Source organism: Panthera leo, chromosome F3 (genome assembly GCF_018350215.1).
Source record: "Panthera leo isolate Ple1 chromosome F3, P.leo_Ple1_pat1.1, whole genome shotgun sequence".
Classification (NCBI taxonomy): domain Eukaryota; kingdom Metazoa; phylum Chordata; class Mammalia; order Carnivora; family Felidae; genus Panthera; species Panthera leo.
In genome coordinates, this window is record NC_056696.1 from 65936250 (window position 1) to 65952772 (window position 16523).

General features: G+C 48.6%; 1 protein-coding gene across 1 annotated transcript; it reads right to left on the reverse strand.

Moving 5' to 3' along the window:
* Positions 1-10436: 10436 nt before the first annotated feature.
* LOC122212032 (T-cell surface glycoprotein CD1e, membrane-associated-like) lies at positions 10437-13420 on the reverse strand. Its single transcript, XM_042925684.1, has 6 exons — positions 13285-13420; positions 12722-13018; positions 11802-12080; positions 11306-11584; positions 10798-10891; positions 10437-10673 (listed from the first exon to the last, which is right to left on the reverse strand). The coding sequence occupies exons 1-6, from the start codon at positions 13418-13420 to the stop codon at positions 10499-10501; spliced, it is 1260 nt and encodes a 419-aa protein (XP_042781618.1). The 3' UTR covers positions 10437-10498.
* Between the last annotated feature and the right edge of the window lie 3103 nt (positions 13421-16523).

A 16523-nucleotide genomic window follows, 5' to 3' on the forward strand; every position in this document is an offset into this window, starting at 1 on the left:
GTGCTCTCAGCTCTGACCCTGGAGCCTGCTTCGGATTCTGTGCCTCCCTCTCTCTCTCTGCCCCTGCCCTACTCATGCTCTCTCTCTCTCTCTCTCTCTCAAAAATAAATAAACATTAAAAAAATTTTTTAATCTCTTGATTTGTTCAAATTGTGTTTCATCACCCAAAGGAAAAACACTTATCATTAATCGTATGACTGTGCAAATTACATCATACAATTAAAACAGGGAACATGATTTTATGTTTTTATGTAACAAACATACTCTCTTCCCTGTGGAAAGTCCCCTGGCTCATTCCCTTAGTATAATAAACGCTTATGTCTGTTACGTTACTTTCCGGGGTGTGTGTATGTTTCAGCCCTTACAAGTGAAATTGTCTGTCCGTCCTAAAACCGTCTGTGATGGTTCTATTTGTTACTCCAAGTATTCTGCTTGTGGAATGTAATTTGCAGTAGAACCTGGTGAAGTATGACAGCAATAAAGTTTATTCATTTCTAATACACCTAGATGGAGTCTTCTGGAAAAATTGAGTATGAGCAAGAACATCATAGAAGAAAAGGAAATCATGAAAATCTACAAGTGTTATTTGCTCAGATTATTTTGCAAGTCTCTAAGTTCCTGTTCATCTGTAAATTCATGACAAGTTTTCTAATGAATTACGGGTGGACTTCTGCTACGTAGGCCCTAAAGGGGCCAATACTGAAAGTAACAGCCTTAACCCTAAATGAAAATATTTATAAATAGTGTGTATATTTAAGCATTTTGAGCTGACATAAAGCATTTCAACTATATCAGCATCATTTTTTTTCCCCACTTTTCTGCCCTGACACTTTTTTGAATTAATCAACCGTCTGACCCTATTGGGGTCGGGTGAGAGAGTTTCTCTTTTGTGTTTTCAATGATGTAAAGCCTTTTTTGCTTCTGGATGATACAGAGACATGATAAGCCAAAAAAGGGGGGGAGGGGCGCATCGTTGGTCAATTGTCCTTGAATGCTATTTAAGGCCATACAACCTTAGAAGTGCCCAGGTGTGTTTGTAGTTACAGCCCTTGTTTCCCCAAGTTGTAGCCCAAATTCACACATGCCTTGTTAGCCAGAAGTTCACCACTTCCTTCTTGAGGTTACTTAAGCTGGATTTTTCAGTAACCCAGGGACATTTAACAAGAGGGTCAGGGGGTGCCTGGGAGGCTCAGTCGATTGAGCATCTGACTCTTGATTCCAGCTCAGGTCATGGTCTGACGGTTGGTGGGTCGGGGCCCCGCGTTGGGTTCTGCGCTGACCGTGCGGAGCCTACTTGGGATTCTCTCTCTCCTCTCTCTGTCCTTCCCCTCCTCTCTCTGTCTTTCTTAAAATAAATAAACCTTAAATAGAAAAAAGTAGAAACTAAAAAGAGAGAGGGTCCGAATGGTCTCCAGACAAAGCGGAGCGCAGGCGGGTTCGCTGTGCTGCAGGTCCCCTGCCTGCACGGTGCCCTTCCCGAGCTGATGCGGCAGGACTGGGCAGGGCTGGTGCCCGCGCCACTGCAGAGGGCTTCCCGGGAGACGTGGCTCTCGGAAGGATGTTATTCCGCATCCCCCACATTAGTGGAGGCTCCCGACACGTGGACTCCCCGGGTCCTAGCCCTGTCCCTCTTTAATTCACAGTCACAACCCTGCCCCGTAACCGTTGGCATGACCCCCGCCAAGGTCCGGAGACGAGGGAACCAAGGCGCACAGACGGGGTTTCTTCCTCGTCCTAAAGCAAACTGGCTTTGGACCCAGAAGCGTGCGGCTTCACTTCTGGTTTGGGTTCGAGAGTGTGGCCAGGATTTACCTTCTCTCCTTGCTCTAGCTGAGCCCTCAACTCACACAGGAACCCCTGAAAACACGTCCTTGACTCCATCCCCGAGGGCGCAGACCCCCTTATCTTTCTCAAATGAAACCTTGTAGCTCATCCCGACCAAACACTCCTGCCCGGGTCAAAAAGTAAAATAAAACAGCCTCAAAGTGAGAAATGGGTGAAGTGGGTCACCCGCATGATCTGCCCGCAGCTTGCGAGGGGGAACCCCCGGGGGGATGTTGAAAATCAGAAGCTGCGTTCTTTCAGGACTCAGGGCGGCCCCGTTGTTTGCTTGCCTGTTAGCCAGCCTGTTACCCCATTTCCAGTTGAAGCGGCTTCTCTGTTTTTCTTCTTCTGACCTAGTGTCTGCACACCTGCACCTCAGATCATCCCCCTGCAGACTTTCTTGTAAGAAACCAAAACCAAAAACCCACTTGGCCACAGTATTTTCATGAACATTTGAAACAAAATTGCAACCACTCTGACTTTGTAAATATTCTGGTTCCCAAACTGGTCTCTCCTCCGGGGCCACAACATCCCTGAAACTCACACTCCTTAGGGTTTGAACCACTTGCTGACTTACTTGTTAGTGCATTAGTGAATTTTAACACATGCTTGAGATAAACAGGCACCTGGGTGGCTCAGTTGGCTGAGCTTTGGACTTTGACTCAGGTCATGATCTCAGTTTGTGGGTTTGGGGCCCGGGTCCAGCTCTGTGCTGATAGCCCGGAGCCTGCTTCGGATTTTGTGTCTCCCTCTCTCTCTCTGCCCCCCGCCCCTGTTTGTGGTCTGTCTCTCAAAAATGAATAAATGTAAAAACAGAATTTTTAAATGTTTCTGAGAGTTTTTTCAAGTATATTTCTCATGAGATCACATCCAAATAATGCAACATGACCCGCAAAGACCTTTGTTTCCAGTCTATTTTATGGCCAAGTGCTCCCTTACAATTCTACGACTGTGCTTTTCAATCTCTCTGAGGCAAAAGACTAATTTCCCCCCAAATTTATTATGTGCCGGCGACTTTGTAAAATACAATGAAAATGAATGACGTAAACTCGAAATCAAAAGGATGCACAAGAACTTTTCCTGTCTTAACTGTTAGATTAACACACGTAAAATTACTCAATTGAATTGTTGTAAAATTTTCTAGGAATTTGCTTTCAGTTTCTATGCTTCTTTTGTCAGAGATAAGTAACAATGTTTCTTGCTCTCATCTGGTTCCTTCCACCCCGCTTTGAATGGCATTGCTGGTATTTCCAAAATACTTGGAATCCCACAACATTCAAAACTGAAGTATTGCCCATCTGGGGGCCTGTAATTTTTCGGCTTGGAGTCCCCCCACGAGTCAGCCAGCTCTCAGTTTCGGTGAAATCTCTACCACGTCTCTCGTAATCCAGCCGGAAAAAATGCCACTCCCTCCCTCCTGCCCCCAGCACAGCCCACAGCACAGAGAACCTGCTTCTGCCCCGCAGCCCCAGCACTGGCTTCCAGCCCTCTGATCATACGGCTACCTCACTGCAGAGTATTTTCACAAGCATTTCAAATTTAAAAAAAAAATAAAAATAATTTTTTTTTTAAAATAAGGGGAGAGAGCAAATGGAGGAGGGGCGGAGAGAGAGGGAGACACAGAATCCCAAGCAGGCTCCAGGCTCCGAGCTGTCAGCCCTGAGCTAGACGCGGGGCTCGAACTCACAGACTGCGAGATCATGACCTAAGCCCAAGTCAGACGCTCAACCGACTGAGCCACCCAGGCGCCCCCCGGGCATTTCAAATTAAACATCCCAAACCAAATTCTCAGTCTGTACTCCAACTCCGTTCCTTTCCTATTCCTACCTCTCTTAGTTCATCGTAATTGCGACTAGGATTCCAGCTTCTCGGGACAAAAAAACCCAGAGTGATTCCTAAATGTGTTTTGAACACGCATGTTGCTACTTCCACCCTTGCCCCTGTTCCCACGTCTGTTTGCCACAAAACGGTCAGGATGATCCTCTGAAAAACAGTTCAGAGTCTGTCTCTCGTCAGGTCAAAGCCTCCCCGCGCTTCCCGTCCTCGTCAGGGAAGGGAATCCGCCTCGGAGTCACCTGCAGTACCTACCAACAGGTATCTGGAGGCTCCCTCTGGCCACTCTCAGAGCAGAGATCTGCAGGGGACAACAGGGGACAAGAGGAGACCACAGGGCATCGGGAAGGAAGGCTTCACATCTGATCCTCACCTGCTTCCTTGCCTAAGTTGGAATGTCAACCTGTTGATACGTGTACTCTTATTGTCCAGGGAGGTTCTTGTGTGTGGATGGAAAATCTCACTAAAATGCACACCGGCTTCAAGTCCGAATGGCTTGAAGCCCTCTTAGTGACAACAGAAATGCATCAAACTGTTTTCCCCAAACGTTAAACCCTCACAGTCTTTCTATATTTAAGCATTAAATACACAACTAATTATGGAGCAGAAAATATTTGGAATTAGTAAAATTAATGAAACCCTAGGAAGGCAAATCCAGGAGGAAAATTGCCTAGGAGTTTACATAAAGTTGTGCTTGTGTGTTTCTCCTTTAATAAAATGGTAGCACTTCGATTTTTTATTTATATTTTCTTCTGTAATAAAACTGGAGGAAGGAAATCACTAAGAATAGAAATATGAATAAGAACAAGGATTAAAGAAATGAAGACTCAGCTGAGTATACCCGAGAATAAAAATCTAATTATTTTACCAGGGGGGTTTCAAGTCTGTAACTGCCATACTGATTTTAATGTTTTTTTAATGAAATCATCATTCTTTAACTTGCGAGGAGCTATTACACTATCATTGTGGGGTATTTACTTAGTCTGTTAGCATTGGTTAAGTTTATACATTACAACATTCATGACAGTTATTATACAGAAGTTCCTAGTATTTAATATGACAGAAATTATAATTTAATAAAACATATTTAAAATAATATAATTAATATATTTCAGAGATATCTAAAATATGTCTCCAGGGATATGAAAACTGGGTTTGAAGAGTTACTTCTCCTTTTTAAAATTTTGACTCAATCATCTTGTTGGAACACACTTCCCAACTTTCTTAGTGCTTCGTTATTATGTGTGACCATCTACAATGATTAACCGTAGGACCCTTTTTCCACCTGGTTATTATGTGGCAATTATTATTGGTAAACAATCTTTCCTATATTTGATTTAGTGTATAGTTTTTCTGTGATAACCTGGCTTATTATGCCTTTTGTTCAGTCTTGCCTGTTTATGCGAATAGACGTGCGCACAAATGAAACTATAATTAGTAGATATACATGTATCTAACACTACCACTCATTAAAATCAATAAAAGGTTAAATATATACTATAATATTCAAACATATTTCGCTTTGTAACTAAACACATTTTTAAAATTTATTTATTTATTTTGAGAGAGAGAGAGAGCGTGCCCTAGCAGGGGAGGGGCAGAGAGAGAGAGGGAGAGGAGAATCCCAAGCCGACTCTGCATTGTCAACCCAGGGCCCAATGCGGGGCTCAAACTCACAAGCCCCCGGTATCGTGACCTGAGCAGAAACCAAGAGTCGGAGGCTTAACTAACTGAGCCCCCCAGGAGTCCCACTTTCATTTCACATTTTGAAAATCGTTGTTCTTCATTTAAAGAATATTGGTAGCCTACTTTTGTCTTGACACAGGAAATGGAAGCAACTACCTCTCCCATGGGAATTTCCTTTTTTTCCCCTTAAATGTAAAAATGGGTTCTGAGGCACATACGGCATCTCAGTGGTAAGCAAAGATGTCACTACTAATACATGGGCGACAGTTTTATTGTGATAGAGATTAAGAATACTTTCTACGTCTTCGAACGTACTGAGTTCACGCTGAGTTTATGTGAATCCCCCGTAACCTATACGATTTCCTTCGCTGCGATGATGCAACTAGCCAATTTGGAACTATCAGCTGAGACAAAGAACTGGGAGGGAGTCATCGCCCTTGCCTCCACGTGGAACACCCCTCTGTACAGGCACCGGACAACTGGTTGGAGGCATTGGGTACCAGCAGCAGTGGAAGTCCCGAAGCTGTTCCAAGCAACCCCGTGGGCCACAGACAGTTAGCCAATGGGGGGGCGTGAACTGGAGAGGGCAACTGGCTCGGTGCCACTTGGTAAGCAATGCTGAACAACGGTTTGTGAGCATGGGTGAGGCATACTTTCAATCAGGGCCATGCAGACAAGCCGACCAGGGTCACTGTGCTGTGAGTGGGCATGCAAGTGGGTGCCATTTTGTAGTCGTCCCTGTTGAGGCCACACACCACCTGTGCTTACCAGTTCATCTCCCTTTACCCAATAGCTGCTCTTCATTCATTCTGAACTCTCCGACGACTTTCAGTCCCGGTGGAGTGGCCTGCGAGGCCCCTTTATGACCTGACCCCAACTCACGGGCCTCACCTCCTGCCATGTTCCCCTATTTATTCCACCGTAGCCAGCCATGTGGGAGTTTCCAGAACACAGCCAGTACAACCCTGCTTTCGTCTCGTTCCTTTGCTTGGAATGCACGCGCCCCTCCCAGACACTGCGTGGCACGGTTCTTGTTCCTGTTTTAGGTCTTCTCCCCAAAGCCACCTTCTCAGAGCGGCCCATTCAGTCCACCATCTTTGCAAAGTAGCCCATTTTCCTCTTTGATTTCCTTCCCCAAATCAGTCTGGGATCCTACTAGATGTTGCTGTCTCCCATGAAGTATTTTGTTTGCTTACTGTCTGCCTCCCAGCCCTCCACTATCATGTATGTTCTATGTGTAAGTTGCTGCCTCACTGTTCAGGAACAATGACGAAGCAAAGAGAAGAAAGTTTAGATCTTAAGAACCAACAAACGACGGGCCCATTTACAGAAGAAAGTGAGAGAGGGGGAGGAGTCAACAAAGAAAAGATCATAAACTAATTTTAATTCCTTAGGGGCAAAGTCCAAGTCCCCAAAATCTATAGGCCCCTCCTGTGGGTAACCCGAAGAAGCCTTCAACATGGCCTCTCCCCCCGAACGCAGGCTCCAAAGCGGGTTGTGCACAAATACCTTTCTTCCCCCGCAGGGGATATTCTTGGAGACTGGATCTCTGTCCCACTTTACCTCACTCCACCTAATCAAGTGGTGCACATGCTGACCTTTCTCCGTGCATTAGGTGAAAGATGGAAGATGGGCATCCTTCCAGTCATGGTTGGCCAAGGGCATATGACTCCTGAGCTCCGCCAGGCCTGGCCCAGCATGTACCGATCCCTCCCGTCCTACTGAAGCTCCAACAATCGCTACCACTCCTGGAGAAGTCAGTAACAACCCAGAGTAGTGCCTTCATTTCTTTTTTCAAAAGATCACCTAGTGTTTCTACTGCATTTGTGTGCATAACAGAATACAGTAAGCTCTGGGTTTGTACCAACAGCAAAGCAGATTTCCTTCCTGGTTTCATAGCTCACGGGATGGAAAGTGTTATCCTGAACTGTTGAAAACACCACCCTGGCCCTTTATAGAAATAAGCTTATGTTCCAGGATTTCAGCCAGAATGACATGGTTAACAGTACTAGGTGACAATTCTCGTCTGGGGTGATTTAGTGGCACACTTTGGTCTTGGATACTAACCAGATCCTCACCCTGTAGCTTAAATTCTATTAAACTACCCAGCCCAAAGGTCTACACCACAGGGATGACACAGAGCTTTTCTGACAACCTCCTGAACCAATCCTTAAAACTTCCCTAATTCCTGGCATTTCTGGCCACGTGGTCATACACCCTCAGGGCTCTCTTTGAACCCACTTATGCCAATTTGGGGGAAGAGGATGCATGTGTATAGGTGGCCCAGATCCGTCTTCTTTGGGGGTATATGTTGTGCCTCACCCAAATATACACTCACTTCTCAACTACAGTATCTTGTGACAAGTAGAGCGAGGACATGTTAGGGTATCATGTTCAGGAACCCAGAGTTTCCTGAAAATTGCTGTGTTCCACAATCATCCTTCCCTAAGAGATTCCCTCAGCTTCACTACAATTCAGCAGCAGAGAAACCCAGAGCAAACCTTTGTGGTTAACGGGGGTCTTTGCCTACAGTATAAAGGACTCTGACCAGATTTACTGATATCTCCTCCCTCCTTCCTTCCTTTCTATCGGCATTTTAGGGTCTAGCCACTCTTATAAAGACAATAACCTGAAAGAAAGAGAGAGCTTCCAGTGACCATATTGCCACAATATGTAATATATCTTACCACGATATCAATTTGCACAATATCAATGATCAGTCTGCATCCTTCAGCGACACCAGCACAATGGAAACATGTCAGTTCCTGAAAACCTATGGCCGAAATAGGGAACTGGCTTCTCTAAGATGTTTCCTGGAAAGCCAAAGTTTATACCATTTGTTCACTCAACAAAAATAATTTTAGTCACCCACTATATGTCTAGCTACAATCTAGGCATTGTGACACACGTGTGATCAAGACAGATAATACACATGATGTCACAGCGCTCACATTTTAGATGGAAAGGACACTAAGACCTAAAAGCAAATGAGAGAATTGCAGCCAACTCCAGTATTCAAAACAAATAAAGAACGTTCAACTAGAATGTGATGGAGATAAAGTGGCCACCTTGACCACACTGACCGCAGAAGTCCTCTCCACGAAGGCAATGCTTGAGCTCAGAGCCAACAGCTGTCCCAAAATCATCCATAGGAGATCACGGTGAATGAAGAATGATCCGGGTGGAGGAAAGAGTAACTATAACGGCCTTGGGCTGAGAAAAAGCTCGGCTCAAGGGAAGGACAGAAAGAAGAAATGTGTCACGAAGGCACAACACACAGTTGGGTGAAGATTGGGTGAGCAGCCAGGCAAGTTAGCCCAAGGCATCGTAGGAGTTCAAGAACTATTGTGACCACAAAATTAAAGTAGTGGAGAGTAGTCCTCCCAGATAGGAAACATCGGAAATACAGTAAGACCTTGGTTTGAGAGCATAATATGTTCCAGAAACATGCTTGCAATCCAAAGCACTTGTATATCGAAGTGAATTTCAAGAACCAATGGCTCAGTTGTAATCATGTGACATTGTGGCGTCCTGTACTATTCATATTGCAAGACATCACTCTTTTATCAAGTTAAACTTTATCAGAAATGTTTGCTCACCTTGTGGAACAAGTCACTAGCAATCCAAGGTTTTACTGTATATTTATTTGCACCGTGCACATGAGCTAGAAACTGACAAGTCCTTACATGAGCCTCTTCATTTCAATAGAGGCCACCGCCTATGGCCTTCTGCCATGTGAGGGAACCTTGAAGTTCATCACAGAGGGCTCCAAACAGCCCTGTAAAATTCTGCCTTCCTCCCCAGACACTTGGTGTATAAGCCGTCTGAGCATGCGATGCAGAAGGTGATGGCCTGACCCTGAGACCTTGTTCATGGGTAAGAGTACAGCCTGGGCACAGGGTCACAGAACCCTGTCTCTTAACTTGAAATTGCCCCCATATAAAGAGAGACACGTGTCCACTAAGAAATCTGCACAATCTGCTCAATTACCTACGGGAAGGTGTCGGCCGGACATCTGCGTGAACTCAGTGCCTGAACAGCTTCCCGCATCCCAACGGGCTCGGCCACAGGGGTCTCAAAGTAAGTAGATAATTTTAAAATCCGTATTTTAAAAAGTGAGGGGAAAACTGTAAATAACAATGACAATAATTATAAGCCAAACTAATAAAGAAAACTAAACACGTAGTGTCTGATCACTCTCTTCCTTCTCTACCTTAGCTCTGCCCGTCCTCGGTCCCCATGTCCTCTTACTGACCGACCACTCAAAGTGGGAATTTCTTCCCTGGGTACATACAACACGAAGACACACGTAGTCACAACACAGTCTCCGAGAAATGGGAACCGCAGGCCAGCCCCGCCCTCATTCTGACGGGAGACATCTCCTGTGTTATTATTTTCTTGAAAAATCTCTGAAGACGCACAGACACCCCAATCACTGTGAAGTCTGGAGCCCTCGCCTGCCTCCCTCAGCTTTGGTGAGAGACACAGGGAGACAGAAGGAGTTTTAATAAGAACATGGCCAGGCGATGCAGTGATGTCAAAGGGGAATAGATTAAGAAAGCATCATTCAACTTGACAATGGATTCATTTCAATCAACATTTACTGACAAACATCTTGCTCTAAACCAACTACATAATTTGTGGGGCCAGTACAAAATGAAAATACAGTCTCTCCAAGTTTTACTAAGGATTTCAAGACTGCAACACCCACGGAACGGGCCCTGAATTTTGGTCACAGGTACCAGTACAAACACCTGTATCCTGGTTTCAAGCAACTGAGAAAAAAAAAAAAAAAAAAAAAACAGAAAAGCAAAAGCCTCAGTAATCACTTTTCAGAGCAGGAAGAGATGAACGTATTTGGGTCCATCTTTCCAATCCTGGAAGATCTTTCAATTGGGCAATCTAGGGAAACTTCCATGAGAAAGAAGCTTCTGAATTAGAGTTTGAAGAATCCAAAGCAATGAAGACACGGCCAATGCAGAAAAAGATATTGCTGGCAGACGGGAAAAAGCAAAACATAAAATAAAATAAAGATTTCTGAAGGGGTCAAGATGCCCGCCACAATAAGCCTTTTTTTAATCAAAATTATGCTTTGTTTATAGGTATGAAGCATGCATAAGAAGCAGCAGAAACGGGTTTTCTGTGGGAGGGAAAGCTAACGTCGCCAGAGTGGGTTTAGGCTTGCTTTCAGTTTCTTGAAAAGTCTGTTCTTGATCCAGGATTCCCGGGGCACGTGGAGCTGGCGTCCAGAAGTTCCGGGTCCCCGGGCGCTGGCCGCTGCAGCGGAGTCAGGACTGGGTGCACGGGGCGCCACGGCTTTCCCATTTGAGCTGTAGGACAGGAAGAGGGTATTGATCCCGATGAAGGGAAATCCGAGAGAAAGAGGGGAGGATGGGGGCAAGAAGAATGGGTTGACAAGAAGGGGACGAGACAGCAGGAGAAGAAGAGGTTCACCTGAGCTTTTTAAGCCGGGAGCACAGGACCAGCAGCAGGAGCAGGGTGACCAGCACGGCGAGACACATCAGCGTCAACGGGGACCATTCTCCACCTCGTTGGGGGTAAAACAAGGACGTCAGTCGCAGGCCTCGGGGTTCTCTATGCAGCGGCCACCGTGGATGCCACTCATTCCACGGGGCCGCGGGGGCGCGGTCCTTCCTGAAACTTCCCTCTGCATTTTCTGGAGCTCTCAACTCAGCTCCTCCTATGTTTGTGCCCCCATCGTCCTGCCACATCTCTTCCCCCAAATCGCCAGGTCCTTCTTTGTCTCTTGAGCGCCTCAAATTCTCTACTTCCATTTTGCTTGGAATTTAACAGCAGCCTTTCTCTGCCCGGTTTGGATCCATCCTCCTGCTTCTGTTCTCTTGTGTGTGGCATCCCCACCTGTCTCCCAAGCACCTCACTCAGCGGCCCCAGGACCCGGGGACGACTGTCACTTCCCAGCCAGGCCCCGGCTCCTTCTCACCCCAGTGGATGATTATGTCCTGGCCTCCTAGGCTGCTGTGTCTCACTCGGCAAGACAGGCCGGCCGCCTGCCCGGCCGCCACGTCCAGGGTCACCCGAAGATACCACGTGTTGTCAGCGTGGGGCAGGACGTCGCCTCGCCGGGTGCCCCGTTGCTCCTGGTCACCCCGCATCCACCTGACCCACACAGGCTTCGGGTGGAAGCCGGACACATGGCACACAAGGAGCAGACGGCCAGGACCGGGACTGGGGCCACTGGACAGCCAGGCCTCGGGCTTCACTAGAAAGAAGATAAGGAGACGTGGATCTTAGGGGGCACCTGGGACCCAGCTGAGCGACTCAGTGGTCGTAGCAGGTGGATTGATCACTTCCTTCTCTCGTCTGGGAAACAACCTGAAACCCACATAGCCCACTCTCTAGCCTCTTGTCATACGTTTCGAAGGGACGGTAAAGAGTGCAAAGTCCCATAGGAAGCTCTAAGCCCTGGGGATGCTCACCTTGTCGTCCCAGCTCGGACTTCCCTGCTTCAAGGATTCCTGCCAGAAACCGGGGGCAGGTGTGGCTGAGAAGGCTCAGCACGATCTCCTTAATATCTCGGTAGCGGTTGAGCACGGCACAGACCTTCTGAGCCCGACTCCCTGCTCCTGGAGATGGCTTCCAGGAGTTTCCTTGGAAACTCAGGAAGTCTGAGCCTTGATAGGCCCCGTTGAAGAAGCTTCCCGAGGGCTTCCCGGCGTGCCATGTACAGCCAGCTAACACCTGGAGCTCGAAGGGGTCTGGGGGTGGACAAGGAGGACAGAGTCTATGTGGAAAGCGTCCCAGGGAGGAAGCGTAAGCCGTCTAGAAGTAAAGGGATTCAAGGGAAGGGGAATCTGCTGGGGAATCACACGGCACACCGGAGCTGGGTCGGGGAAGGGAGGGCAGTTGTGGGAAGAAAACGCGAAGGTGAGAAGGTCTTGAGGAATGACGAACGTGCAGGTGCCTGATGGGAAGGTGCTGGAAGTTGGGGGCTGGGCTGGGAGGCCTCACTTGGAAGGGGTTAGATACACCCGGGCCTGGTGGACTCTCAGGCCAGAGAGAAAAGAGGGCAGAGTTCTGGCTGGGAAAGTCTTCTGAGGTTGGGGGGTGGGGGGTGGGGGGTGGGGACGGGAGGGGTGTAGGGCAGAAGATCACAAGGAGACAACCATCCAAGGAACCAGAACGCGAAGGTGTGTGCGGTGGTGGGACGGGCTGTGTCCTTGCAAGGCGTCAGGCGCATACGGTGGGGGGGCACAGAAGGGAGAGCATGATCCCCCCCCACCCCTGGGGGGAGGGGGCAGGGATAGGGAACAAGTCCGGAAGGTCGGAGGAGGTCAGAGCCCCTCTGCGAGGGGGCCGGAGCCTTGAGGCAAATCCCAGCTGGGAACCCTGAACTCACATTCAAACTGGAACTCGTGTGCAAAGGCCTGAACCTCAATGGTGAACCCGTGGAAGTAGAGCCGGAACAGGCTCTGGAGGTTGTTCAGCTCCTGGGTGCTGAAGTTCCCCCGCGACCAGGGCCACAGGAAGCGGATGGTGCCCAAGGCCGTGTCCCAGCCGTGCGTCTGCACGTCGCCCAGCCAGCCCGAGCCCTGCGAGTGTGCCCAGCTGTGGTTGGCAAACGAGGAGGCCTGGAGTACGTGGAAGGACAGCGGCTCCTCTGCGGCCGGACCAGGGGGACACGGGGCCTGGGATGCTGGGGATGGGGATGGGGATGGGGGGGAGGGACGGAGACCGTTGCACGGATGGCACGCACTCCCTTACCCCAGCCGCTCTCGGGCCAGCCAGCCCTCCCCAAAACCAGAAGGAGAGAGCGAGGTGGGGCAAGAGAAGGTGTCAGGAGCCAGCCTGGCGCGCGGACGCCCAGGGTATCTTGCAGGAGCACAGGCCCCACCCGCAAGGCCCCCCAGAAGGTCACCCTGCAGCCCCTGGCCCCTGGGGTCTTCCCAGGGCCCTTCCTACCCCCAGTGCCTGCTGCATGGTGGAGAAGAAGTCCCTGGAAAGTCAGGAGCAGCGGGAGCAGCATTGCGGCGCGGCAGGAGAAGGATGCCTCAGCAGGACCCGGATGGCACTGCCCTCCAGGCCCTCCCGCCTTCATCTGACTTCCCCTGCCGCCCGCACAGGCAACCCTCACCCTCTGCCCACTTCCCTGTCAGAGAAACCCTCCCGCCTCCTCACTGTGGGCCCACGGGGCTCTCATTTCCCCTCCCTCTCTGCCACTCTCTGGCTTCCAGATTTTTCTCCCCGAGTTCCCCACCCCTGGGCACAGCCACCGTCACAGGACTCCAGGCTGCAGCCTGTGGTCCCGCTGGAGAACGTAGACCTTTCTGGCCTTGCAGAAACCCAGTCCACACTTGGGCTCTCTGTGTCCCCCCTCCCCGCCCACCCCCGTGGAGAGAGGGCATGGCAGGTGATCTGAGCGGCCGTGGCCTTCAGCCCCTTGTCCTGCGGCTGCAGCTTCTCCCTCTTCATGACCCCCGACCCCCATCTTCTATTAACCCTGGTTTCCCCTCTCCAGTCTGCTCTCGCCTCTCTTGCTGCCCTGCTTGCTCTCCCTTTCTGTCTCCACCTTCCGCTCTTCTCAAGCCACTGTCAGAAGACACAGGGCACCTCGGGTGCAGCTGTACCACCACCATGAAGAGGGGCATCAGTGCCAATGCAGGCGACCCAATAACCTAAGAGAAGTCCCTCGTGCTCGGCTTCCGCCATCAGACCATCGGTGGCTGTTGGCGGGGGTCTGAGGGTGGGCTTGCCCTGGCACTGGGGAGTGAGTGGGTCTGGAGGGAACACACAGGGGCCTTGGAGCCCTCCCACACTCCAGATTAGTCTACAGGTCTGTGGCAAGCCTCACTCTGGGTGTGAAGGGCTCTCAGCTCATGGCCTGGGAGCACTGGTGATCCCTGGGAGGAGTCTGACGAGAGCAGGGAAGGAACGCTAGGGGCCTGGCGTGTTACTGGGAGAATTGACTACTGTGTGCGGTCTCTATTTTTGTTGCTTGCATTGATGCTTGCTGGGGCAGCCTGGAGGCAGTTGGAATTCTGTTCCTTTGTTTGGTTTTCCTATATTCGCCAACTGACTTTGTGTCAGAGCCCAGCTGGGGCCAAGAAATGTGCCAGGCACAAAGATGTTGGAGATAGAAGTCCTTTGGAGGAAACAAAACAAACCCAACCTAAAAGCTCTACTTTTCTTGTAGAGAGGACCAGAGAATAGTCTCCAGTTATTGGAAAAGACCCCCCCACACACCCCCCTTTCATCCTGGTATTATTTCTGAATTCTAAGGGTGAAGAAAAATCTGGCAAAGTTTCAGACAAAATGCTCGCTACTTTCATAGAAGAATCGTCCTGGCTTCAGATACGTCACACGCAAGGCCACGGGGAAATACTTCAGAACTCTGAGGTAATAAGGTCACCCAAAAGTTTTTTTTACTCAGGTAAATTACCATTCTCTGACAAGGCCAAAACTAACCCATATTTCAACACTCAAAAACACAAAAAATATGCCACATACTCCTTTCATAAAACCAGTTGTCTGAGTAAAACCAAAATCAACCTGAATGGAAAACCCAAAAAATCATGCAAGACATACCAGTGTCAAAGTGTGTTAAAAATATATACTGAACTTTAAATAATTGCTTAAAACGTAATTGCAAAACTTAACACCTCCGTGGAATATTTCAGAAAAAAAGTTGGTAATAATCAAAGGATCAAGTTCCATATTACCCCACCAAAACCGGGACAGGGAGATGAAAAGAAAGAGAGAAACAGGCTTATTTCAAATCATATCTTATTGGCCAGGAGCACAATGCAAAATGGAGTCAGAAAAGTTGGGGAAATCATGACATTTATGGGAAACTAGATTGCGTCGAGTGGCAGGGAGCACGAACTCTTAGCTCCTAGTCCCGAGACACTTAAAATGTTGAAAAAATGTATGTAAGGAGAAGACACATAAACCCATTCCCATGCTGGAAAATGGTGAAAGGCCCAGCTTCCGAAGAGAAACTTGAAAGTCCTTCGAAAAAGAAAGCAAGAGAAAAGGGTTCAACGTGCCAAGCCCAAGACACACACGGAAGAAACACAACACACCCGGAAGAACGTGTCTGCAAAATGTGGTAACAAACACAGGACTTGATCGTACTTGACAGAGAATTACTAACACCAGCCTTCTTGAACCTTCCTGCTGGAGAAGCACTTGGTCGTAGGACAGTGACCCAAGACCTGCTGTCTTAGCGGAGCCACGTGTCCGCCCGGGGAGGCGCAGGGGCACCGCACAAGCCCGTCGGGGACAAGGGTAACTAGACCCCCCCATCAGCAGCTCCTTTGTTCTTTCAAGAACCCTGAAGATCTGTTGCATCACAAACGCAGCAAAGTGGAAATTGGTGGGGTGTAATCTGAGTAGCAGCCTCCTCGTTCTACGGAAAGTCAGGTGGATCTGACAAGTTTATTTTAAATTTTATCATAGGGGCGTCTGGGTGGCTTCGCCGGGTAAGTGTCCCACCCTTGCTTTCGGCTCAGGTCGTGATCTGACGGTTGGTGAGTTTGAGTCCCGCACTAGGATTCTCTTTCTCTCACTCTCTGCCCCTCTGTCTCCCCCACCCCCCCACCACCCCACCAAAATAAATAGACATTAAACAAATTTTAATACATTTTATTTTAAAAAATAAAAATGTAAGATCCTACGGGCGCCTGGGTGGCTCAATCGATTAAACAGCCAACTTCGGCTCAGGTCATGATCTCACAGTTTGTGAGTTCAAGCCCCATGTCAGGCTCTGTGCTGACAGCTCGGAGCCCGGAGCCTGCTTCAGATTCTGTGTCTCCCTCTCTCTCTGACCCTCCCCCACTCACACTCTGTGTGTGTGTGTCTCTCTCTCTCAAAAATAAAATAAACATTAAGAAAAAATTTTTTAAGTGTAAGAGCCTACATATTTCTGCTAAATAGTAATGAAGAGCGTATTTGCCTTACCACACAGTAGCACATACTAGAAAGTTAGTGTCAACACAGATGTATAGAAATGTGTTCCATGAGACAGGTGGGTACTAACAGCTTGAGCACCAAAGGGCAAAAGGAGCCAAGCCAGCAGTCGTTGGTTGGTAAGCCCCTATGACGTGTGCCTCACTGAAGATCTGTCTCGTTTCTCCAGCAAGGGAAGGATTTCGAATGCGACAGGGATGTGGTTGAATGACATTTAGGAAAATTCCCTAAAC